The sequence below is a fragment of the Anabas testudineus genome, chromosome 5 (genome assembly GCF_900324465.2).
Source record: "Anabas testudineus chromosome 5, fAnaTes1.2, whole genome shotgun sequence".
NCBI lineage: Eukaryota > Metazoa > Chordata > Actinopteri > Anabantiformes > Anabantidae > Anabas > Anabas testudineus.
Genome location: NC_046614.1, coordinates 8,334,430 through 8,360,200, shown reverse-complemented (window position 1 = coordinate 8,360,200; position 25,771 = coordinate 8,334,430). Strand labels below are relative to the sequence as shown.

General features: G+C 38.6%; 2 protein-coding genes across 2 annotated transcripts in view; one reads left to right on the top strand and one right to left on the bottom strand.

Annotated features, from left to right (window-relative positions):
• celf4 (CUGBP, Elav-like family member 4) overlaps positions 1-7,048 on the top strand; it is a 74,114-nt gene extending 67,066 nt beyond the window's left edge. Inside the window, exons 11-14 of the mRNA XM_026347463.1 lie at positions 735-815; positions 1,712-1,855; positions 2,801-2,994; positions 6,167-7,048. Coding sequence (XP_026203248.1) covers positions 735-815; positions 1,712-1,855; positions 2,801-2,928 — 353 coding nt within the window. The 3' untranslated portion in view covers positions 2,929-2,994; positions 6,167-7,048. The remainder of the gene's footprint in view (positions 1-734; positions 816-1,711; positions 1,856-2,800; positions 2,995-6,166) is intronic.
• A 4,276-nt stretch (positions 7,049-11,324) lies between these two features.
• kiaa1328 (KIAA1328 ortholog) lies at positions 11,325-25,699 on the bottom strand. Its single transcript, XM_026347462.1, has 12 exons — positions 25,595-25,699; positions 25,166-25,201; positions 24,810-25,060; positions 24,536-24,636; positions 24,234-24,349; positions 19,400-19,524; positions 18,042-18,436; positions 17,697-17,906; positions 17,375-17,470; positions 17,093-17,193; positions 16,739-16,847; positions 11,325-11,711 (listed from the first exon to the last, which is right to left on the bottom strand). Exons 1-12 carry the CDS (start codon positions 25,647-25,649, stop codon positions 11,483-11,485), a joined length of 1,824 nt encoding a protein of 607 aa, XP_026203247.1. The 5' UTR covers positions 25,650-25,699; the 3' UTR covers positions 11,325-11,482.
• Positions 25,700-25,771: the final 72 nt, after the last annotated feature.

Sequence of the window (25,771 nt, the reverse complement as noted above, 5' to 3'; positions counted from 1 at the left end):
TCTGTCTATCACAGCAGCACTGATCTGTGTGTGCGCGAGTGGGTGAATGTGTGTGTGTGTGTGTGTTTGTGTGTGTGTGTTTGTATGGCTATCATTGTGAGGACCAGCATGAATTTTCCAACACTGGACTGAGTACATTTTAGCTGGTTCTCACAATAAGGATAGTGTTTAAAGAGCAAATTAGGTTGTGTTTAGAGTTAGGGTCAAGTTTAGGGCGAGGCAGTTAGTTGTGATGGTTTATAGTTAGGGTAAGACGGTACATGTGATAAATTAAAAATTGAAACAGAGTAGATTAGAATGGCCTACATAACAGTAGAGGGCTAGGGAATGCATTATGTCAATGAGTGTCCTCACACTATCTGCCATACTAGAATGTTAGTGTGTGTGTGTGTGTATGGGGGGGGGGGGGGGGGTATGACAGAGAGAAATGAAGTGGAAAGATAAAGATTTTCCTTTGTTTGAATTTGAATGTTGATCCTGTAACATTAAGTGCTTCAGCCTCACTACAACAGTTTATTCTCTCGGCTGTGTTCAGGGTGTGTGTGTGTGTATTTGTAAGCAGCATGTACTCTATTGTCTGTTATCTGATCGATTGCCTGCTGTGCCCCTGCATATATCACATTGTTTGTATGTATCCGAGTAGTGTGTGTGTGTGTGTGTGTGTGTGTGTGTGTGTGTGTGTGTGTGTGTAGCCATGACTGTTATCTGATCTGCGCTGTGTGTGTGTGTCTTAGCAGCCTACCCCGCTGCATACGGCCAGATCAGCCAAGCCTTCCCCCACCCTCCACCCATCATTCCACAGCAGCAACGAGAAGGTAACACACACACACACCCCTAAAAATGTATACATGTTGCAAACATTCAATCACATTTACTTCTCCATTCATCTTTTATCTAGACTTGAAATAAACAGCAACTTCTGAGAGTATTCAGGAAATTCACAGACCTCACTTTGCCTTCAGTGCATGGCCTCTTTCACCTCCTCTTTCAGTAACATCTATCTACAGCAAGCTCAATTAAAAGCAAAATATTTAGCATGCCAGCACAAAAAAAAAAAAAGGATTTCAGTGTGGATTGATTAGACAGGACTGAAAAGTTGGAAGTGCTAATTTTAACCTTTTAAAAATAGTCCAATAAAGGAAAGGGGGAAAAAGAATATTTAGATATTATTATAGTTTTGATATAGCGGTTATCCTAGTTGGCTGTAGGGTAATTAACTTTACTGACACTTTTAAGCATTTCAGACTGAGCTGTAAACCTGTTCATGAACTCAGTGACCCACAGGAAGAGGACACTCATGCTTGGGAGCTTAGTGCCCTCTTGTGGAAAGTAGACAAAATAAAGCGAATCCTTTAACAGCCGTGGCATCAAAGAGGTTACCATTTAAGCATTTCGTAGTCCTTTGATCAGAGATACCTGAAGTTAATACTAAACCTGTGAGTTTTCCATTACAGGTCAAACTGTCCAACCCCAAATTACTTTCAGCTAATGGCTGCATGCTGAGATAAACTGCTCTGCACATTTCTGTAGGCATTATCTGTGAAACCATCCTTTAATATTTTCTTTCTTTAATTACAACATCTCCCTCCTCTGGTCAGCCTTTTACAAGTCCCTCTCTCCTTGTCTCTCACTCTTTGACCTTTGCCCTTTATCTCTGTTTTCTCCTTCTCTCTCTCTCTCTCTCTCTCTCTCTCGCTGTTTTCATGTGCAGGACCAGAGGGTTGCAACCTGTTCATCTACCACCTCCCTCAGGAGTTTGGGGATGGAGAGCTGATGCAGATGTTCCTGCCTTTCGGTAATGTCATCTCCTCCAAAGTGTTTGTGGATCGGGCGACAAACCAAAGTAAATGCTTTGGTGGGTAAAAATGAACAAAACCAAAAGATTATTGGTTATTTATTATATATTATTCTTTTTTACTAATCACCTTCTTTACCACAGTCAACACCCCCTTTCCTAACCTCTCAACACCACTTCTTTAAAAAAAAAAAAACAGTGGAGAATTTCTGGTTGTTACGATAAGAAAGGATATTGAGAATGTAGATTTTTTATTAATCTTCAACGCTTTGGAAGCTCAGATTTCTTATTTTGACAAATACGTCAGTGATATATATGATTGTAATGTCACTGATTTTAATGATAGTAAAATGTCTGTTGTTTTAGTTCTATATTTGGACATACAGTACACAATAATACACATTCTGACTGTCTTTACTGTAAGAATATACCAGATGCTAAAGCATGAAAAAATGCAGCATTGTTGTCTCGCTTCAAATCACCGGCAGCCCAATTTATCTGAACGTACAATTATGTTGCAAATTATAAATTGATTGTGGAGAACACGTCAGGTGCAGGCCATTTGCAAAGTAGCGTTTGCCTCCTAATACAACACAACATTCATTTCGTATTATTCACACAGCAAATTTGAAATGCAAGTTTTAATTTGTGATTTGATGCTTTTTCCCTTCCAAGCTGAGATAGCACAAAAATAGCACAACCATGTTGAAGTTTTAAATCCCATTACCAAGCTCATGTTGTGATTTCTGTGGCATGCTCTATGTTTGTAATGTGATCCCATCGTTGCTGTCATATTGTTGTTACACAGACATACATAAATGCTGGATTTTAGTTTAGTACTAACATTAAATGTACTAATTAATATTAGTTATTATTTGTTTTTAATTGTAAAGTACATGTAAAAGACATCACATCCTCATTACCTATTCTTCTGTAACCCCAGACTGCACTTGCTTCTTCATCTAACCTTTTTCCTGTTTCTCTCTCTTTTGGCCTCCCCCCCAGGGTTTGTGAGCTTCGACAACCCAGGTAGTGCCCAAGCTGCCATCCAATCAATGAACGGCTTCCAGATTGGCATGAAAAGACTCAAAGTACAGCTGAAGAGGCCAAAGGACGCCAACCGCCCCTACTAGCCCCTGCCCCGGCCAGCCGCCGCCATCATTGCGGCAGGGGCAGCCGTCGCACACAGGGAAAGACAGGTCAGACATGGAGTTCGACTCGTGTGGAAATATTTGTTGTCACTTTAGTTTGAGAGGTGATTAACTGAACCAATGCAATATTATATTGACAAATGCTCAAATGGCAAACCCATTTATGGCACTGCCTGATGCAGTTTCCGTAACCTTTTATAAATGTCATAAAACATTTGCAGATGCCTAATAACTAGCTGATCATCTGCAAAGCGCTCGTAAAGAATAGTGATGAAGATTTACTCGTGTATCTGTAAATGTTAATTCCACCCATGTCACTATGACTCATTATTGTATATGATCTACTGAATTGACTGTCTGAGCGTCTTGCTAACTGGTACCAGTACCTCAATTGCCATTAGACATGTTCTGTATATTGTAAGTCAAACTCAACACACAATGTGCAAAAAACAGCCAATCTCAAATCATGTATCAAAAACATATAGATACTGTATCTTTCCTTTCCTGTCAGTTTCAAGCAATCCAAGCTGGACCACATTTACTTATATGTGGTCTTCCTGTATTTGTAGAACAGCTTTACAGTAAGTGACCCTGTACGTTACCCTGTAGGTAAAAGATAATTGGTAAATGGTTCAGTGTTGCACAGGGAAGGAATTGCTTCCGAGAGAGGCATTTATTACCCCTCAGGCGGGTAATTGTGCCGTTCCTCTTTGTCTCCTTCCTTCATCTGTATGATGGAGAGTTTGGGCTGTGTCGTTCATTCACCACTGATGACTTCATTCAAGGGCAACTTATCACCCACTCACAAACTAACTGAACCATACCAGACGGTGTCCCAAGGCATATCACTGCAGGAAGAATAGTGCAATCTCATATGAATGTGTCACAAAATGTGTTGCACCATTCCTTTTGATGTATCAAAACATTTTCCACAGAAAGTTGAAAAAAGCCTGGGACCGACAGTTATTAGTATTTGAAACAGCATCTGATAAACAGGTGTATTTCTGTTTTTGTACTTCCATTCCCAGTTTTGGTTTCATTATATCCAAATATAATAATAAAGTATTATGAAGGTTATCAGACAAATAGGTCCATATTCAGACAGAAGGCTGGAGGCTGCTGCTTATCTTCTACTGACACAAGATGGTGTCTTATGACTAAAATTCAGTCATCATTTCAAAAACAAGACTAAATAGTTTGGTTTAAACTTAAGAAATAAAGCTTTTGTAAAACTACTGTTGTAATATACAGTGGCAAGGAAAAGTGTGCAAACCTTTTGGAATTTTGTGGTTTTCTACATTAATTTGTCATAAAATTTTATCTGGTCTTTATCTAAGTCAAGATTATTAACAAATACAATGTGCCTAAAATTATAACACAAAAAAATCTGATCTTTCGTGTTTTTATTGAGAACAACTATAAAAGCCTCACAGTGCTAGTGGAAAAACTGTGTGACTTAATTGGTCATTGAGGTCAGCCAGTCATTAAGTCCAAACAGGTGCTTCCTGTAGCTGTGCATCAGACCTGCACATTGTTCAGGAGGAATTTTAGTCCATTCTTCCTGAGGAACGTCTTTAGCTCTGTCATATTCTTTGGACATCTCGTGTTTGTGGCTCTCCTCAAGTCGTTCCATAGCATCTCTTTTGTGTTGGGGTCTGGGCTCTGACTTGGCTACTCCAAAAGGCAGATTTTGTTTTTCTGAAGCCATTTTGTTGATTGTTGTGGGTCATTGTATTGTTGCATCACCCAACTTCTAGACCTCATGAACACAGATGTTAGCCAGTTCCAATGATGCATTCAAATCTTTGTCTGTTACTTGGGGTTATTTCTATACCTCATTAATGAGTGCCTGTTGTGCTCTTGGGGTCATTTTGACTGGCCACCCACTTCTTGGTAGAGTAGCCACAGTTCCTACTGGATCCAATCTACTGGATTAGGGGCACTTAAAACTTAAAAACACTGGCACTAAGGTGAAAGTTAGAGGATCACCAGGCATTGCGTTGATTTATTGGGATTCATTAAGATTCATCACTTGGGAATTACAAATGTACAAATGCGCAATATTTGAAAAGTCAGTGGATTTCCAGAGTCAATATGATTTATGCTTCATCCAACAGAGGACAATCCAGCCAATAGCTAGATACAGTTCCCTGCAAAAGTAGTGGAATGACAACACTAATTTGTTTGTTTTGACTGTATGTAGAAGACATTTGGGTTTAGGATCAAATTAGTATTTAAGATGAATGTTCCCAAATTTCAGTTTTAATCTGATGCTATGCACACATCGATATGTTAAACAACACTGACGCTAGCCGCTTTTGTTTCAGATTACCCAAATTTTGAGTGAACAAAAGTATTGTAACATGTAAGTGACCTTATACCAGTCCTAATAACTAGCTCTAAATAACCACTAAAATAACTACTCTTGGTTTGAGCCTTGGGTTTTACCTGTGAGGGCTGTATGTGTTGTTAAAAAAGGAATCAATCAACAAGAAAACCAGAGAGGTGTCTATGGAGGAGGGCAAGCCATTTTGAAAAGGTGTACAGGAACATTTTGTTTGCCATTTTAAAGAGAAATGCAGCAAATCTAGGGAAGGAGCTCCATCATGCAGCAGAACAATGATCCAAAACGCGCCACCGACTCCACATAAGACTTTATCAGAGTGATAAGGTGAAACGTTTAACAGTGGCTACGTCAAACACCACACCCAAACTTAAATAAACATGCATTTCACCTAGAAGAGGGAAGTAAGGAAAGAAACGTAGGCTGCAGGAAAAACCTATTCTAGTGTAGAAACCAACAGTTTGCTGATGTCAGTAAGTAATGGGCTTGATATGGCAAAGTAGGTATTTGAAACCACGTTACGTTGAATTGATTTTAATTTACTTTAAATTTTTTTTAAATACTTTTGGTCGCCCCAAACTTGGGTAATCAAAAGTGGTATTTTCTGTGTTAAATAAATTAGACTTGTCATTCCAATACTTTTGAAGGGGACTGTATACCAGTCTGGTCCAAGGATGTGAGCCAACACACCGTCTGGCACATCAACACTGCCATCCCTGGAGCCACGTCCCTAGCATGTCTAAAAATGTTTAGCTCCCTAAAGTCTTAGGCTTTACAACATTTGAATGTTCACAGAACACAAAGCTTCATTTTGTTTTATTGTCCTTCTCATTATTTGACTATTTTGACTATGTCTGTTTCTCCTGTACTTTTCAGGTTTTGTTGAGCTGAATCATATGTTGACTTCTTGCTACCCGCCACTGAGTGCAAACTCAACATCTGGACCACCGAGGCTGCTTAAGAAACACAGGAGAGAGAGAGAGAAAGAGAGAGAGAGTGATGACAGAGTCAAGGACACCTCCTCTTTTGGATGTACTAAAACTTTGGAACTCAGAGAGCATTTGTACCAGCCTGGTTAGCCCCAGGACCTTTTCTTCTGCACACATATACACACCTCTTCCCCCACAAAACCCTGCTTGAATGACAGCTACCTTTTCTGGACCACAAAAACTTTTACTTGAACAATGAGGGAAAAAAAGTAAAAGAAACTATATCAAATCTTCTCACAATGACCAACCCCACTGAACTCTTAACGGGAATATGGATGTCAAAAGTCCAACAAGAACAAAACAAACCTTTTAATAAACTCAATAGAGGATTGCCGTAGGAGATCTTTCTGTAAGATGATTTGAGTTTGGGGCAATTTGACTTTTGAAGACCAATTCATAAGACTTGAAAAAAAAAAGGGACAAACTCTTGGAGAGAGCACTTAAGTAGGGAATGTGATGTTTTCAGGACACAAATTTGGGATGGCCATCTTTAGCTCGGAGTGCCTGTCCGTTTCCAGGGGATACCGTTGCCAAGGAGAGCCATAGCAACGGTCTCCAGGGAGTCTTACCTGTCATTCCTTAGTTGTTTTAGGGACCAAAAGACCAAACATTTTTATTGCTGAGGACTTGTAGCTCTAATACACTCGGACCACTGCATCTCTTTCAGTCAGTGTTAACTGGTTGAGGAGTTGCACTTAAAAGAAGTGTACATTTCGAATATATACAACACATGTATATATACATATATATTGCTGATATGCTTTTTGAATACAGGCAAAACTATTTCAGATGACCAAATGGGGTCTCTCACTTCGCTAGTTTACACTTACTCAAAATGTTTATTTTTTTCTCTTCTCATTTTGTCTTGGGAGGGATGGCGAGTGCATGGGAGGGGCTGCTCCGTATCACAGCCTTATCTTTTTTAACTTGACATCCTAACCTCATAGATAGAATAACATCAGAAACGTTTGAGATATATGAACTTGTTTATATTTGCAGTACATATATATGTATAACAAGCATTCAAGCAAATGTATTCATATATACAGTATATATGGATAAATAGATATTAATCACAAACAAATATATGTATTTATATGCACATATTTTATATATGTGTGTCTGTATATAGAACGGCTACTGACTACGTTGAGCTGTAATTTTTTGTAGATTTTAGCGGGAGTTTGAAATATTGCTCTGCTTGAGAAGAATCGCAAATGTGGCAGCTCCCTAAACTGCAGGCATTCCTATCTCTGATTAACTATATGCTGACACACAATATATTGCTAAAAGATACATGTGTGAGGATACACATATGGTGTAAATATTATCTGAAAATGCAAAAAGCCACATCTCAGTAGCAGGCTTTAAGAGAATCAGGCTAAGTGATTTTAGAGGAAAAGGACAATTATCTTCGACTCTATTCCAAACATATCTTTTGAGCTTACACACACACACAACACACACGCACACACACGCTGACACACACAAACTTCTCTTTGAAACTTGAACCAAAATGAAAACGTCTCACAACCCTTGCTCCTTTTTGCATTCAGTAAAGTGCATGTAGCGTATGGGCTGTCACCATGTCAAGGTGTGCCTTGTCACCTGCAGAATCTGCCATCAAGCACTGTGCTCTCAGAAAACAAAGAAAAAAAAAAACTAAACACACACTACTGCAAGCAGCCAACGCGCTATTATGATGTCAAAACTACAGCCAGATCCATATCACTTTCTCAGTCGCGTAGAGAGCTTCAGTGCATGTCCAATATAACAAACCGTCCAACCACTGTTGGTCCATCATTGTCTTTGGAAAAAAAATGCATTTAGAACAAGTGTATACTCATGCGATTACTCTTTAGATAATAGCGGGCATTAGGTACTGACTATCAAAGCTGTGTGCAGGGCACCTGTGACTACGTTCCACTGGTTGGAGTCAAAACTAGTATTCTAGGTCTAGTGGACCTGGCGTTATGTTTCAATGGTTACAAAGGTGATGTAATATTGATGATTATGTTATAATTAGAGTGCTGGCTTCCTTTTCAACAGAATAAGAGAGTGAGGGTTTTATGTGCTTTCCCATCCAGCAGCTAATGTGTGGATCTCTGCTGCTAATACTTGACATGAAGCATATCCTTTAGAAGATGTTATATTGCCTTATGTTATATGTCATCATACAGTTAAATATAAGCATAATGAAACTGTAAAATGAAGCAATAACTGCGACGAGCCATTTATCCATTACAACTGCTGTATCACAGAGGCTGGTTTCATATTGCTTTAGCGTACAGTTTCTCATAACCGTCTACAAAAATGGCATGAATGGCAAACTATACATGTCGGCAAAAGGTCAACAGACTTGGACTTATTGAACCCTGCGTTCAACACATATTCAGATGGTGGAGATTACTCAATGAATATTTATATATATGAATATTTATAAGGCTATATGACACTTTGGAAGACAGTGCTTCCTGTTAGGTGCTGTTACTGGTTTTCCTATAAACTGCTCATTATGGCATGTCCCTAGTGTCTGTGTCTAACCTTTTTAGCAGATTGAATAATTTAACATTTACCTTCCGAATCCAGTGAGCCACTAGCCACAATTGCATCCCAGGATATGTCTGTTTGTGTGTGCCACATAACAATGACCTGAGCATGGCATATAGAGCAAACCAGATGACCATCATGATCGTTTTTTGCCCTGACCATATCCATAGTGGGGTAGTACAAAATGTCCTGTACATCTACCTGAGCTGTCATTGAGCTAACAATAACAACTAAAGCTAAATGTCACATGTCTGGTATCCCTGATCGCCACACTGTGTGCCCTCTGACTGCCCGCCGCTGCTCTGAGGAAATTGAAAAAGGTGTTGACACAGTCTGTGCTTTTCTAATGGTTTGTTTGAGCAATCACTCATGTCTTTCACTGAGCCCATGTTTCCGTGTCGACTGAAATAAGGAAGGGGAAGCAGCAACAACCACAGGAACTAGAATGCCAAGCACTTCATCTTCATTTGCTCCAACTTAACGCTGCAAGTTTACATGAGAAAAGTAAAACAAAGTATAGTGGTTCAAAAACAAGAAACAGAGCAGAAGTTTGAATATAAATATAAATATATAAATATATATAAATATATACATAAATGATGAATATACTGTAAATTGTTTCCTTTTTTGCTCTGTTTTTCTCTGTACATAGGTTTGCATATTTTATAGGACTTTTACTTCTATCTACAAGGACTGGATAAAGTACTTTAAATACTCAAAAAAAAAAATATATGAATGAAAACATGATAATGCTCATTAAAACCAGGTACAAAAAAATGTCACTAGGATACGGTACAAACTGTAGGACCTGACCAAGGCATTTATCCAGAATACAGTCAGGGAGAGCATTGACCTCAGTTTAGAGCTTAGACACACATTGACCTATTTTATAAAAAATATTCCTTTGATGGCTTCTATTCATTTATCTGTTTAGATATTTATTTATAAGTCATGTCTGAGATGATATGCATGCTTTCATGGCATTATTTTTCTATGAGTTGGTATGTGACCAAATAGTTTTTATAAGACATGCATGGGCCACTGGTGTGGTCCACAGATGATCATTGTTCCTGTCTGCAGGACCATGCCTTCAGCACTTCTTTGATGACGGAGAAAAATGCTCCTATTGACCAAGTGATGTCAAAGACAGATCTCAACCATTTATTTTTATTTATTTATAGGTTAATTTATTTATTTATTTATTTGTGTTAACAAATTTATTTATTTGTGCTGTTTGATCCAAGATCTGAGCTCTATTATTGCCACTGACCAGTTTACTTGTAAGTGCTACTCTGTATCACTACATCCCGTTACCACTTTAGATACTGGCAAAAGCCAAATTTAAACAACTTACAAGACTGATTTTACATTTTTCAACTATTTAAAAGAATGCAGTGCAATACTAAAGCCTTATGTATATTTGTAATTATTCATTCATATTGTTCTAGTCTAAAATAGTTTAGTTTTAACATTAATACTGTAATGACAACTGGAACATTTCTCTTTGGTACTGACTACCATTTACCTCCATTCTCAAACATTTTAACAAAGTCAAAATAATTCCAAATTAAACACTCCCTCTCTCTCAAACCAACTGTTCAATCAGATACATATTTACAGCAAAAGACCCTGAGGTCATTATAAGTTGCTAATTTGTAATGAGCTAATGTCTGGTTTACTGTTTATCCCTTATTAACTGCATGCATAAAAGGCCAGTTTTGTGTTTAAAACTTTGTTTCCCTGCTCCTATGTTTTGCTCCTCCTGCTTTGTATTGTTTGACAGAGCTCTGATCTTGTTCAACTGATCTCTTCTACCAAGAGCAAAATTCAATGAAAACTGCACTATCTCATCAAAAAGAAACACAATTGCAATCATTTTTCAGTACGTTATCAGTGGTTTTATTTCTAAAGCTCAGTAGTGTTGATAGAATTGCATTTTACTTCATATGGTTTTCAAAGTATTCTGGAAATCTATTTCCCAATTTCAGCACATACAGTATGGAGGGTGGGGAAATGAATGTTGCATATTAAGCTTTGCCAGGTTCTTGATGAGCTAAGCTTCCGATTGGGCAGTGCGCTTTAAGCTCCCGCCCCCATCTCTCCAGACTGCACCATTCTCTGGTCCCCTGGACTCTTTTTTTGTAATTTTAAATGAATGATGCGTCTCAGCTTAGCCCAATAATAAAGCACAGTCTAGAATAAAGTGTCCTGTGTCGTGTCTTATTTTCTAACAATTGATAATTTATCAACACAAGATTAGCTGAATATTAAGTTATTGTAGTACGTAGATAGGACTTGGAACAACTGACTATTTGAAGTACCTGTTGTAAATGACTTAAGTTATATAATTTATATAATTGTATAATTCAGATACACAATGTACTGTATATGTACAACTGCGTATCATGATGTTCAGGTAACATTTATGCGGTGAATATATACATTTTAAACTACAAGCATAACCAACACTGAATAAATAACTTTATTTGTGTTTAAAAAAAAAATCACAATATAACAAGGGTACAATCTACAGTATCATGATCAACAGTGATCTGATTTGAGAATGTCTTTACAAAACTAAATTTAAAAATTAGAAAGTTAAGACCAAACAGAACTGAATTTCAAGTGAACCGATTATTTTCTTTCTTCTTTGTCAGCAAATGAAGAATATGTCCTCCAGTATTTGGCTTTCCTCCAGGTCCTGCTGGGTACTCTGAGGACAAGGTCCAGCAGGAGTTAGCAGGGTTCTGCCGCCTGATTTGAGGGTAGCGAGGGCTGGCCTACGTTGTTTCATTTTGGCCCTTTGAGTGGACAGCTCGCTTTGCATGGGTGCAGACGCAGGACTTAACATATCCAATAACTCAACCAAAGAAAAGTCCAACCTGGAAAAACAAGTAAAACTCTGGAAGTATTTTTAAATGAATTTGGTTTATTTATCTCGAATATGACTTCAGTTTATTTTAAAGGCTAAATTGACACAGGTTACACTTTTGACACAGAACCTAGTAGAGCTCCAAAAACAAGCAATGTTGTAAATGAGTATCCTCATAGTTTGCATTTAGACTTTTCCAATGTGTGACTTTAAAGTTAAGCAGAGTAGCTGTCAGGCAAGGAAGCAATACCAGACATGCACAAGGCTTATTTCAAAGCTCATAATAAAGTATTTGTTATTCACCTTTCACTTGTTAACACAGACATTATGAAAGCAAATCTCTCTTGTGTTAACAAAATCTTGTTGAAGTGCGTACTGAACCTTAACAAGCAGTGTTAACAAGTCAAAACCACTGGGGCGTCCTGGCAGAAAAACACAGTTTCTTGCAGGTGCGGGAGAAAAAGACTGAGAGAAGCTGGTGCTGTCTCCCGTGGAATAGAAATGAGAGAATGTGCAGTGAAATAAATAAACCAAAACGGGGGAGATTAAGCTAATAGAGATTCAATCCCTCAGTCTGGCTGGCTTGATAAATTATTCAGTGTATACACAGTCGAACGACGGCCATTCCAGATACAAAACATGAATTCTTTAAAGCACGCTCTACTGATGTTGCCAACATAATTCTCTGCTCGTTTAAAGCTGCATCGATTTGCATCACGCTGCTCCATACACAGCTCTCCCAGGTAAGGGCGATCTTTGGCGTGTACTTGATATGCATGTGGGTGGTCAGCAGACAGATACACCAGTGAAACTTTCTATCAGGACAGATTTGTGTTCTACGGAACGTAAATATAAACCTTGATATGTCATTTTTTCACAACTTAAAGTAAGCAGCACATATCAGTAGTTTTAAAAGGCTATATTTTTCCCTAGCAGTATGAACTAATGCATTCACATGTGTCAGTGTGAGGGAAAAAAGTGAATGAGTGTTAAGTTGGCTGAGGAATGATAACTGATAAAAAAAAAAAAGAGAGTGAAGCTCAAGTAAGTAAATCTGTCTTCCTAATTTGGTCTCCTGCCTGTCAACAGCAAAGGAGAAAGAGTGAAGGAGAGACAGCATGAGCGAGAAAGAGAATGTGTGTGTCTGCTTGCAAGAGAGAGACTGGAAGCATTTGTGGATGGAGAGGAAGGTAGAAAAGGAATATGGGGGAGGGACTTTGGCTGGGTTCCTTCTCGCGAAATGTGAGAATTTGCATTTTTATTTGTTGATTTATTTAACAGACAGGGCTCTCAAACAGCCATCCATCAACAAACGACATGTTGGTAATGAATAATGCATCACTTACCGGCGGTCACAATCTATAACAAGGGGAGTGCGGGGGGTAGGGGTACAGTTTGGGCAGGAATGGGGGTGTTGGTGGCACTGAGATTACATGAGAGCTAGAGAGAATGCCAATAGATTTTCAGAGGGGTATACAGTGCAACAAAGAACTTAATTTCTTGGCTCTAGCTTGTGTGAGGTAAAGTTGTAAATGGCTGCTTGATAGTAATATCCCCCAAGGGATTCCCAGCAAATCTATTTTACTACTACATCCATACATGAATGGACAACAGTAGCAGGAACACAAGTTTCTGTCACTGTAAAAAAAATGCTTTGGGCCTGAATGTTGGGTCATTGTGAGAGCATTTAGAGATTTTGCATAGTACTGTTAAATACTTCAGTCTTTTATGCCCATCACTAAAACAGTAAGAAGCCTAGGGAGTGACTATAGATGCTAATTCTGACAGTCTTTTTCAATAATACTACACTGGCTCTTCAATGACAAAATTAAAATGTCATTAAACTAAATTGTGTCTAGTCTTTGTAAAAAAAAATTTAAATGGTCTTAATGTACTCTTCTAAGTGCAATAAAGCCTTTGGGCATCATTCTTCCAGTGCACCAATACTGTATGTCTCTACTAGCACACTCCACAAAACCACCACATTTTCCACTCATAAATTTTGTTGCTTATTTAGCTCTTCTCGTTCATTAATAATAGCCGTATCACCACAGACCCCCCTTTTCATTTGCAGTCCAAACAGTAAGATTAAAAAAAAACTATAATGGGCACCACATATATCCTGCATGTCAATTTCCCAACCAATCAATAGCAGGCGGGCAATGGCAGGAAGGATGGAGATGAGATGGGCGGGGTGCGCTGGAACTGTCTCATTACTAGCAACCTCAGGATTCATGAAAGGATTAAGAAGTTCACTTACTGTTAACCCGAGCTTCATTCTGCAATTTACACATTAAGATTGAATTTGTTAAGATTAGATGGTCACGAAGGGCATGTTGTTGCCAAGTGGAAGAGAAGAGCTCAGGTAAGGTGTCAAATCATACAATAGGATGCACTTTTCTTAAGTAAAAGAAAGCTGCTTTATATTATATACGTTATCAGCCTACTTCAAGTGTTTGTGTATGGCCTCTTATAGACCAACAGCAGTTTGGGTTTTTTATTATTATTATTATTATTATTATTATTACATTTTTGTTATTTAATGGAAGCAGTAGATACCGTTGAAAGACTGAAAGTAATTACAATAATATGTTATTGTAATTGCACTGGCACTGGTGACTTATGCTTCAATTTTCAACACAAGACTTACATTTATTACATGTAAAATGCATATAAATGAAAAAAAAATCCCTCACATCATTGCATTGCTCTAGTCAAGTCGAGGTGCTGTTATAAAGTCTTTGATTACTTTTATAAACAAACTAATTGAACTAAAAGCATATGTTTAATTTGTTGCGACTAATTTAGTTTATCATCAAGTTTAGCTATTTTCTTTCACTGATTTTTGGACACCTGCAAGAAAAAATACATATGTCTAATCCAAGTCAATGGATTACCAAAGGATTAAAACTATTTAAAGACATGCACACGAAAAGACATGTTGCAAATAAACCACAAAAGGCATCTAAGAGGCAGATTTCCTCATTACTGGTCATGTAGCTAGTGTAGCTGGAATCCAACTATTTTAATAAGCTTTGGAGGTGTAAATGGATGGTAATAAGATCTGATACCCTAGGTCCCCTGCTGAAATTAATGGGCATCTGTCAGAGCTCACAGCTCAACTTGGACCACGCACTGATTCGTTTAGGAGTTACTCATTGGAAGTTGTAAACTCTGAGCTGTTTGAAGAATTATGGCTAAGGAATAGGAAATCAAGACAAGGAAGGGGAAAGTTGTCTTACACAGATTGTATCTCTGATCAGAAACTACTTTTGCAATAGGAAATGTTATGTTGCATAGAAGAACATTCTGATATTCCACAGCAAGCAAGTCCTCACACAGGGGGATTCAAATGCACGTGTAATTAGACAGCAGGTTAATTATATTTCCATGTAAAGAGTGAAAGAAAAAAGGCAATGAATGCCATTTGCTTTTCAGGAAAGTCTAATGCTTGCACCCAGTGATTCATTCCTGCCTTTCTTCACATTTCGATTTCTATCCATCTCAACCTGCTCTAACTTTGCTCACTTCCAATTTCTCACTTTATCCAGTGCTCTCACCCCTCACCCCACCCTCAAACATGCTTTCAACATCTCTACTTCACTCTTGCTTTCTCTGTCTCATTACTGTGGCAGAGAGAGAAGGGAGGGCAATGTGTGCATCCAGACGTCTGTTCAATTACACCTGCTGCAGGGTTCCTGCTAAGCCGACTAATGGAACGCAGCATGTCTCCTGACAGGCTGGCCACAGTGCTAGCTAGCCCAGTAAAAAGCTTCATTTAGCTTCTCACAGCTCGAAAAGTTAGCTAGACTAAGAAAAATCATCATTTAGCCTGTAAGACTGCAGCAACTGCAAGTCAGAATAATGTCAAGATTCGAACTACACACTTGTCTTATTTTTATGTGTTGAAATGTTTGTATGTACAGAAAAAAAGAGGAAATACATTAATTCCTTTAACCCTTTCCACACTAGCAATTCCGATAAGGGTATCAACAGCATTGGTTATGGTTGTGCAAATCACAGTCACCAATTGGTTATGTTTGTACAACGTGTTTAAGCTTTTCAGAAAAAAGGTCTTTTACGATTATTCTGGGAACTACTACTGATTAAACTTTAGTATGTGTTTTTAGGTGGAATTTAAAAAAATATAACCTAGGGCTTCACTGGTTGAGAAGAGTTTATTGAAACCATTACTAGATTAGAGCATGGTTCAGTGTGCTATAATCCTATTGTTTATCTGGAATAATAAATAGTGTCTTAATGCTTTACTGTATTATATACTCAAATACAATCAAAATACATGCACTTTATTAGGCACACCTGTACAATCTAATACATTCCCATACAGCAGCTCTGCCATGATTTGTAATTTTACAAGGTTATTATTTCATTTAAAATGAATGTATTTTAATAAATGTATTTTAAATGGCCATCTACATAAATGTAAGCCATTATTATGAGTAAATTTCCTATTATTATTATTGCGCACCAGTATAACTTCAACAACCACTATGACCTCAATCATAAACATATATTAGAATTATTGCATTTCTGACCTTTTTCACAAAAACTGAGAAACTATAACTTGAGATTGCGTACCTAAAAAAGTGCCTATTAAGTGTATATGGTAAATGCTTAACTGATGTTAAATATAAGCTGTTATTTCATAATTCATCATAGAACCTACTATACACAAGGGATGAAAAGGTTACTGGTTTTACATTCGACCATGGTATAATTTCCAAATTTGAATTAAAACCATGGTAGATGAGGATAAAGATGTATGTTAGTAGATGTTAGATGTTAGTATTAAAGATTTTAAAGCATTTTGCATCTTAGAGTTCTGAACCAGAACTAGAGAAACAGAACTAAACTTCCTTTACACATTTCAATTGTTACTCTTTGGTTATGCAATAACTTGAATCCATTTCAGTCAGTCATCATTTAACAAAATGTAAAGATTTATATGAAATAATGCAAAAAAAAAAAAAAAAAAGAAAGAAAATGCTTTACTACTTTTCAATGAAGATGTGTTACCTGGCATCTGGGGTCTTCTGGATTGTAGAAAGTGAGGTAGGCTTACTCAGGCTTGCAGGGGACTTAGCAGGAGATGTAGCCATGTCCCTCCTGGACTGCTCTAAGGCTTCTGTTATTGAGAAATGCAAGACAGGAGTGTTAGTTAGTTTCTATTAGTTGCAAAAGCACCAAGGCTGCAAAGAGCAGAAAGACAGATTAATAACCCTGATGATATTTTTATTTAAAAATAAAATACCGAAATGCTGTTAAAAATCAGACACTTAAGTGAAATATGTTTTGACTTCATATGTTTTCTCTATGTAGGTCATTAAGTACATAATTCTAATTAACTGTAAATACAAGATTTCAACTCACCATGTGTTTGGACATCATCATCTCGAGGACCAGGCACAGAGTGTAAGCATTTATCATGCAAGTGCTGTTCTGTAGGATGTATCTCTGCATCTTTATGCACACTGCAGAATACAGACATAATATATTAGGTTGGCTGTCATGTGTGTGACTTTAGTATAAGTTTATCCACGAATATTCAGGCTATACATATGTGTATATTTCATAAAAGGTGTGTGAGAGAGAGCACAAGAGTATCTGCTTAAAGTAGCTGCAGAATGAATTCTACTCATCTACTCAGTTTACCTGGAGGGTAAATCTCGGTGGGAGGGACCCTCCGGCTGTGGATCTCCAGTCCTAGTGTTTGAATTGCTGAGCTCAGCTTGAGTAGCTTGTTGAAACCTAACAAGAATATAAAAGAAGAATAAAAAGAAAAAAGGGCAGGTTGCAATGACAGTGAAAAAGTCAAAGGGAACAGAACAATAGACATAATTTGGATTCATAGTATATTTGACAAGCGGTAACTACTATCTAGTGACCAACTACAGGAACTACAATTTGTATCCTGAAATATTAGCTAGCAGTGCGCCAGGTAAAACACAATTCTCTTTGGCTTGCACTTTTCTACCTGCTGTAATCAAGATGCGTCTGATGTAACTGCTGGTTCTGTCTGTTGAGCCTCTCTTCCTGCTCAATCAGTCGTGCCTGCAGCCTCTCTCTCTCCATCTCCAACTGCATCTTCTGCAACAACAACTGATGCCTCTTCTCTTCCCAGTCTTCATGACCCAGCAGAGGTCTGGTCAAGGTTTGCTCGGTCATGGCATTGACACTCTGTTGCCTGCATGTAGATATGTGTTTTGTTTGCCTAATATCCTACATTTGTTTTGTTTGTTATGATAAAATCCACAGTTTGAAACTACAGGAATGTAAAGTATTCATGTGGAATAATATTTCAGAATTGTTGCTACTGTACCTTTCACATTCGCATTTGTTAAAGGTGTCATGATGGCCATTTTCTAGATGAGAGCTATTGACACTTCTCCACTGCTGTGTTCCGTAGACACTGTTTTGACCACTGCCTTGGCATCGCTCACATCTGTGGCAGGACTCTGAATACAGCTCCCTACACTCCCTTTTGTGACTCCTATGCTGTTTGGTCTGCCCATGGGTTGAACTCAACACACTAGCAGAGGAAAGAGAGACAGCGTTGCTGCAGGTTTGTACAGCTCCTTTTCCTCCATCAGCGCTCCTAGGCACTTGAGGCTGTTTTGCTTGAGTAGCAGCAAGCCCGAGGTATGAACCATCAAAGAGTGATCCGTTAGTTCTTCTAATAGATGTTCTGCTGGGGACTTCCTCACTACTAAGCACCTGGACAGAGAACATAGTGGAAAATTAAAGCATTTTGGTGAATTCAAGAATTTTTAGCAGTATTTGAGCCAAACATTTCAAATGACTGCCCCATAAAACCCTGATTCACACTGTAGTTTACCAATACCTAAAATGGGGGAATTTTGCAACCTAATTTGCTATAATGTGTGGTGCGGTAAAAGCTTTCACCATGAGCTTGAAGGAGCTGTTTTAGATGAGCTAAAATATCACAGTACCTTTAAGTTTCCCATCTATTTTCTATCATTTTATATTCAATAACTACAGTGACTGTGTTCGGTCCTAGGCACTCTTAAAATATGGGTGATATACAAATGCCCTGATACGGTGCTTCTTCTGCTGTGTGGCTTATAAAAAAAATTGTTAGCATAGGACTGGGCTTTATAGCAGCACTAATGCAAATCATCCTTCAAAACTATAAACTGGACTATGGCCACAAGATTATGAAGACAATTTTCAACTAAGCATAATTGCCACGTAAGCCAAGGTCAGGAACATTATGAGATAAACATAAGGAGGAAAGCCCATCTTATACTTGACTGGAGAAGAGACTGTGACTAATTTGCTGAAGGTCAGAGAGCAGGCAAACAAACATTATTCAGAGCCACTACAGGACAATGAGGTTGGCCAAGTCATCTATTCTTACAGAGGCTGAAGTCAGAGAGGTGTCTTCACTTCTTAAGTGTCACCTTGAGGGACTTTTCACTATGTTGCAGTCATGTTGAACCAGTGACTGAGCTGGACTTCAGCAGTGATTTGTTATTCATTATGGCACTTAGCCATGACGCATGTTTCTGCTGGATAGTATTGTTCCTCAGTTTCTGACGGGATTTTCTCCAATTGTGGCTGGAGGATGACCATAATTTGTACTGTGCATAAACTGAATTTGAACTTACTACAACATAAGTTAGAGCAGATCAGTAAATGTATGTATGTACTACACACCTTGCTATGGGCTGGCGCCTGACTAAGCTGGGCAATGGACTGGTTGAGCTTTGCCTGTTGTTGAGAAAGGTATTGTTGGTAAAGCCCAAGAAGCTCCTGGCACTCTTTGTACTGTTGCTGCAGACCTGCAGGACCAAGGGTTAAGCAACTAACAAATCAAGAACAGCAAACACAATGGGACAAAACCTTTGGCTTGTAACAATAAATCTCTTAGAAAATGTGTGGCTGAAAGAGATAAAGGCTTGACTATTTTTTACCAAAGAGGAAAAAATTATACTAAGCTTTGCTTAGATGACTTCTCAAAGTGAAATCATTAACTATGTGCTTAATAACCATTTTGAAAAATAAATCACTCTCTTGCAACCAAAATTGAAAAAAGATACAAGAAACTAGATTTAGATGTGCAATCTGAATTAAACCTTTGTTTCTGCTATCAATTATACATTGGACCAGAAAAGCAGAGTGAACAGGAAAGTTGAAAACAGGGAGAGAGAAGAAGCCAGCAAAATCAAAGTTGTTGTTGTGGCAGAGAGCTTTCACCATCTGGGTCGGGCCAAGCTGTGTTGAGCTGAGCTGGGCAGTGCCGTGCCAGGCTATCTGCCAGACAGAGAGCTGGCAGACGCAAGAAAACTAATCTGGAGCACAACTACTGCTGCGCCTCAGGAGCCCACTAATGACAGTGGTAACACCACACCACACCAGCACATACAAAGATAATGAGCATGAGAATGGAGAGACTACACACAGACATATTCAATAATCAACCTTGGTCTGACTCTCACTTTCTTTTTAGTACGCATACACATACACACACACACATACACACACACAAACGCACACACACACACACACAAACGCACACACAGAGTGAGACATGAGAGCACAAATTCCCCACCTTCCCCACGCTTTACACAGAGCACACACAAACACTACAATAAAGCAAGTGGTACACACACTCCTACCCAAGCTGACCATAAAGTGTGTTCCTTCAGGCCATATCTTTTTATGATGGTGGCCCTGCTCCCCCAGCTGATGAGTTTCTCAGCATCAGTTTGAAAAAAAAGCGCCCCCATTTTAAGAGGAAATCAAAGTTCAAAGTAGAGTCTTATTGAAGGAATAGTTGGCGGAACACTCCATAAGAAAACACTTTGGTTGTTAGAAGACTTCAATCAGGCTGTGGAAATGAAACAGAGGGAAAGAGAAGAGAGCGGGAGCGACTGTGAATTGAGGACTAGACACCAGAAAAATGCAATGCGGCTGCTTCCATAAACACTAGGAAAATGTGAGGAAACATTTTGATTGAACTCTTGAATCTAACTAAGGCTCCCTTGCACTGATAATGTCCACAGAAGTAGTTCTATATGGAAAGCTTATGGCCATCAGAAGGACATCACATCATGTAAACCTGAGCTGGGAGGTCTGTTTATGCAGCATGAATAAGGGTCTTTTAGGGGAGATACTGAATATGTGTATACAGCTATACCTCACCTCAATCCAAGACTTGTGTTGTGTTGTTTCCAAAAACATCTATAATGCTCAAATTTCACCAGATTCACATAAAGTACAATTTCTACACGGTTCCTCAGGCCTCAAGCAAATATCTCTCAGATGACACAAATATACAGTAAAGCAAACTGCAATACAAACCGATAGATTGCAGACCACACACAAAACAAACGGTGCTGTTTGACTACAATATTATAGTGCCACAGTGCACTTATTAACATGTTAACATAAATAAAGTTAACACGTTAATAAGTTAACAGGTTGATGACATGGAACAACACCTTTCTGCCTATCGCCACATTAAACATGCTTTCTCCACAGCCTTGGATGTCAGCCAATGGGGGCCAAGCATTCAACACCCTAGTTTACATCAGAGCTGCAAAGTGCCAACAATGACTTACTCCTCCCCCATGCTCCAAAAATACTCAGAATCAAGGGCTTGGGTTGAAGAGGCTTCAGACAGGGCCTGTCAAAATGATTCACTTCCCTGTCAGACCGAGGCTCAAATAAAATAATGAAATCCACTTCAAGGTGGAACAAATTTGCACAGGAGGGGGGGAATATTTCAAAGCCTGCTTTAGCACACTGTGCCAAACAGATTGAGCCTGAGTGCGAATGTGAGGGAAACGGGGGTGGAGACTGATATGTATGAATGTGAGTGTAAGGAAGCAGTGATGAGGAATTAATAGAAGAAGACAGTTTACATAACTGTTTCAGTATTACTGAGTGCACGTCACACGATAAACTAATAACGCAACATAAGCCAGCAATTGTTTTGAAAACGGCTTTAAAATTTCAAGAGCAATAGAAAACTATTTTATCAAACACATTCTCTGCCATCTTCACCGTTATAATCACAACAAAAAAGTTTTTTTGTGACTAAGCTAAGCAAAGCTGCATCAACAAGACAAAATGTTTGTACAAATGTTTTGTCTCTTGACTTTGTCAACTTCACAACTTTACCATAAACAAACCCAACAGTTCACTTAATGTGATTCTGACTATTTTAGCAAACACTGCAATGCATTTATCATTTAATTTTTAAACTTGTGATTGGTTAAATTGTATTTGATTATAAATCAATAAAGCAACAAAGCCAATTCAGATAAAATATAAAGTTTACACTATGGCAAAAATTCAAATAATGACATTTGTTTTCAAAGCTAAACTTGAGTTTGAATTTAAAAAAAAACTGTTAAGACTATAGCATTTAGTAGCCAATAGGTAATACTTCAATAAAAACAACTCCACTAGAGCACACCTTACACAGCACCTGATTTCATCCACAACATAGCTGGAATAAATGGTAAGATACATAGCACCAGAGCATGACAGCAGACAGAAAGTTGCAACCTTCTGATGTATGCTTATCAGAAAAAGCACACTTGATAGAACCAGATTTCCATATTGTAAATGTCATCCATCCAAAACCTGGGAGGGTAAAAATGGATTTAGCTATAGCAATCCTCTATCACAACATGTAGCATTTTTCAATGACATATCCTAACAGGGCAGTTATTCCCCTCTTTTCATGGCCTTAGGATTCCCTCCGATTGTTTCCAATGCAATAGAGGGCATTAGCTGTAGCACCTGCTGTGATTTTCTCTGGATACAGCATGTACAACAGTACACTGTGTTAGTAACGCCACCTTGACTTCTGTCCATGCAAACATGCCTTGAAGTACAAAAGGCATCCTCCCTTTCTGAAACACAAATTCAATCCTCTGTCCCAGTCAGTTCCAAATGTCAGCTGAACACCCAAATATCAAGGGTGTTTTTCCCTCTCTTCCTAGGTGGCTTGGGGCTAAGGTATAGCCCTACATTTTTTACACCCCTGACAGCACTGAATCTTGGTTAGATAAGATAAGCTGAGACATAATGGAATTAAACTTAACAAGACTTTCATTCAATGTGTTTGCCTTTGGTGTCTCCTTAACCTTTTAGAGAAGTGCCAGAACCTTCTGCCTGAGAAGAGCCTTCATGACTCTTGCACACACTTTAAAAGACTACGTTATGCCCCCTGAGGTGCTTGGATCCCAATGCTTTTTCCTCTCAAATACCATTTTAATGGAGTTTAGAAGTTTGGTGTAAATGCCAAGTCTCCAAGCCAAAGTGCTTTTAATTGAGTTGCGCTTTCCTAATTTTCCCCGCCGCCGTTGCCAATCGTGCAATTTACCAGTTGGGTCAATTACTCTTCATGTTTCGCAGTGTTTTTAACCTAAATTGACTGCTGGCCATACTCTGGTTTGACCTGAGTGGAATTGTTATACAGACGGTATGAGGATTATGGGGTTCAATTAACAGCAGACTATTGCTGTAACTCCAGCGTTCAACTCATCCACAACAACAAGAATCAGATGATGACTCGTGATCTCATTCTGTAAGGATAAAATTAGAGATATTCAACAGTTAATGCTCAACATTCAGGGAGGGTTGCAAAAACATATGGTGAACGCTGTAGTGTTCACAGTAAATAGCTAAATTCATCTTTGGAAGATAAGATGATTTAGATGGTTTGGGGCCATGGTTCCAACCATGAAATTGATTCTGTACAACAATGGATTAGCTACAAACACTAGCAAAACACAACTGCAGCAGGCATCAAGTAATTTAAATGCATCTGCTCTATTTCTGTTCCTTTTGTACCGAGTTAAAGGATCTTGGCTAAAGACTGTACATGGCCTTACCTAAGACTACACTGCCCCCTGTCGACATCCTTTGGAGTAGCACATGCAAAGAAGTTACCTTAATACCATTAAAGATTGTTGCCATCCTGTTGCACCTTTTTGTAACATCTGTACTGGTTAAAAAATATATATTTCTAGCAGGACATTTTTTAAAGAACGACACTACTTCATCTCTGCTACAGGACCATCATTCCACTTTGAAAACAAAGTGCCAAATGCATATTTTCATGCAATTGTAGAATACATTATAGAAGATGCTTTGCACTGATAGAACCATCACATCCTAAAAATCTGGTGAAAATTAACTTCATTAGCTGTAGCAATATGTAAAATACAGAATACCATACAGCAATCTACACACTATGAACTACATTTTACAATATTAAACATAGCTATACTATATGTAGGCTCTGAGGATTACTCTGAGACAACTAGTGATTTCATCCCTATGAAACAACAGAACTGCACTCATTCACTACTCTTACTTTGGACCAGTAATGCAATTTTAATAGCAGATTGAATGCACGGACCTTCCACAAAAAAATACATTAAATGAACTCTGATAAACTGCAACTGTTTTTTGTGTTAATTAATGTAATTAATTAAATTCCGTGTTTTTTTAGTTTTTTTTAAAAGGATACTCTCCCGCTCCTGTGCTATTATTACGTTTTGTTCTTCCAGTTGTTGAATCTTGTGTTCAAACCTTTCCTGTTCATCTTTGAGACGCTGCATTGACTCTTCTTTCTCCTCACTCACCCTGATCAACAGGAAATAAAACACAGTCATTGAGGATAATGGTAATAGTAATCTACCACTGAAACAAATGAAAAATAAAAATAAATTAAACACGTTCAATCAGGTGCCACTTTAAAATTGTCTCATTCACACATGCATATTAACAGCCGCACTGCCTCAGAGCTCATAGTCTTATACTGCTGCGTACCTGGCTAGTTCTTCGATGAGATTTGCAATTCTGCGCTTATCTTCAGCACAGAGGTCCTTCAGACAAACCTGGCTCCTGGCTCTGTTGGCCTCAGAGAGCACCTGTGCAAAGAAGATTAGCAAGTAAAAGAATATATCAACAGGGGCTAATAATGAAATTCTGTCAGCCTCAATAGATTCGTCCTTGCTTTTGGTACATATTCAAAACATATACAGCATATTCCCTCCAAAATCTAAGGATAGAAAAAACCACACTGTACAAAATAAAGGTTTACCTGTGACAGAGGAAGAAAACTGTCCAGGGCTGGGGAGATTTTGTGATCTGTAGCAGCAGTAGTATCGTGATGGGCTGACACTTTTCTTTTGGAAAATGACTGTGAGCGACCGGGTTGGATGTGGTCCTGTGTCTTGCTGGCTTTCTTTGGTGTGGCCTCATTCTTGTAGTCAGTACTACGTCTGCTGCGCATCTTGATACCTCTTTTAGTGGATAAACTGCTGCTGCCTGGCATCAAATCTCCGTCCACTCCTGAGACAGTTTTTTTGGTAAAGGAGAGGACGTTATATGGACATGAGACGTACCAAGTTCTTACGGACTGTGTTCAGAAATGTTTCCAGATTATGAGAGACTCACCAGGAACAAATGCCAATGGCTGTTCCTCATCTGACACTGGAACAAGGCAAAGAGAAGAAAGGCCCTCAGTGTTTCCCTGTTACTGCTAGTGAAATATCATTTTAAAAAGTTGCTAGCATACATCGGCTACTGTAGCGTTGTTCTGCTGTAGCTAACCTCTTATGAAACACAACAGGGATGATTGTAAATGACAGCAAACAGAACACATGTCCTAGTGCGTTTCAATATAGACTTTTGTATTATTATTTAACGTAACGTTAACTTTTAAGGAGAATGGCCGTCTCGCTTCCTCAGAAATAACTTTTCAGCGTTGGCACTTCACTAAACTAAAGTGAGGCCTCTTCGAAATGTTTCACACCTCCCAATACAATATACAGAAATGGGCACTGGACAAGAAAGTTAACGTCGCCCTCTAAAAGATGAAAATACCTCCATTCATCCAAAAAATCCCCGAATTTCCGACTCTTGTTTTCGCTGCCGCCATGTTGAATCAACCGCCACCACTCCCAGGGAACCAAGCGTTGCTAAGGAATTGTAGTCCCGCCTATTGGCTGCAGTAGACGAGCCGATTGGCTAAGCTCCAGAAACTCGACTTTCTATTGGTCT

What these genes read in the sequence shown, in the direction of transcription:
- kiaa1328 (XM_026347462.1), bottom strand. Translation starts at nt 25,649, where the DNA reads ATGGCGGCAGCGAAAACAAGAGTCGGAAATTCGGGGATTTTTTGGATG. An exon ending in AGGCGCCAGCCCATAGCAAG is followed by an intron (nt 18,437 to 19,399) that starts GTGTGTAGTACA and finishes TTCTCTGTCCAG; the next exon opens with GTGCTTAGTAGTGAGGAAGT. An exon ending in CAGAAGACCCCAGATGCCAG is followed by an intron (nt 11,712 to 16,738) that starts GTAACACATCTT and finishes TTGTTTTTCCAG; the next exon opens with GTTGGACTTTTCTTTGGTTG.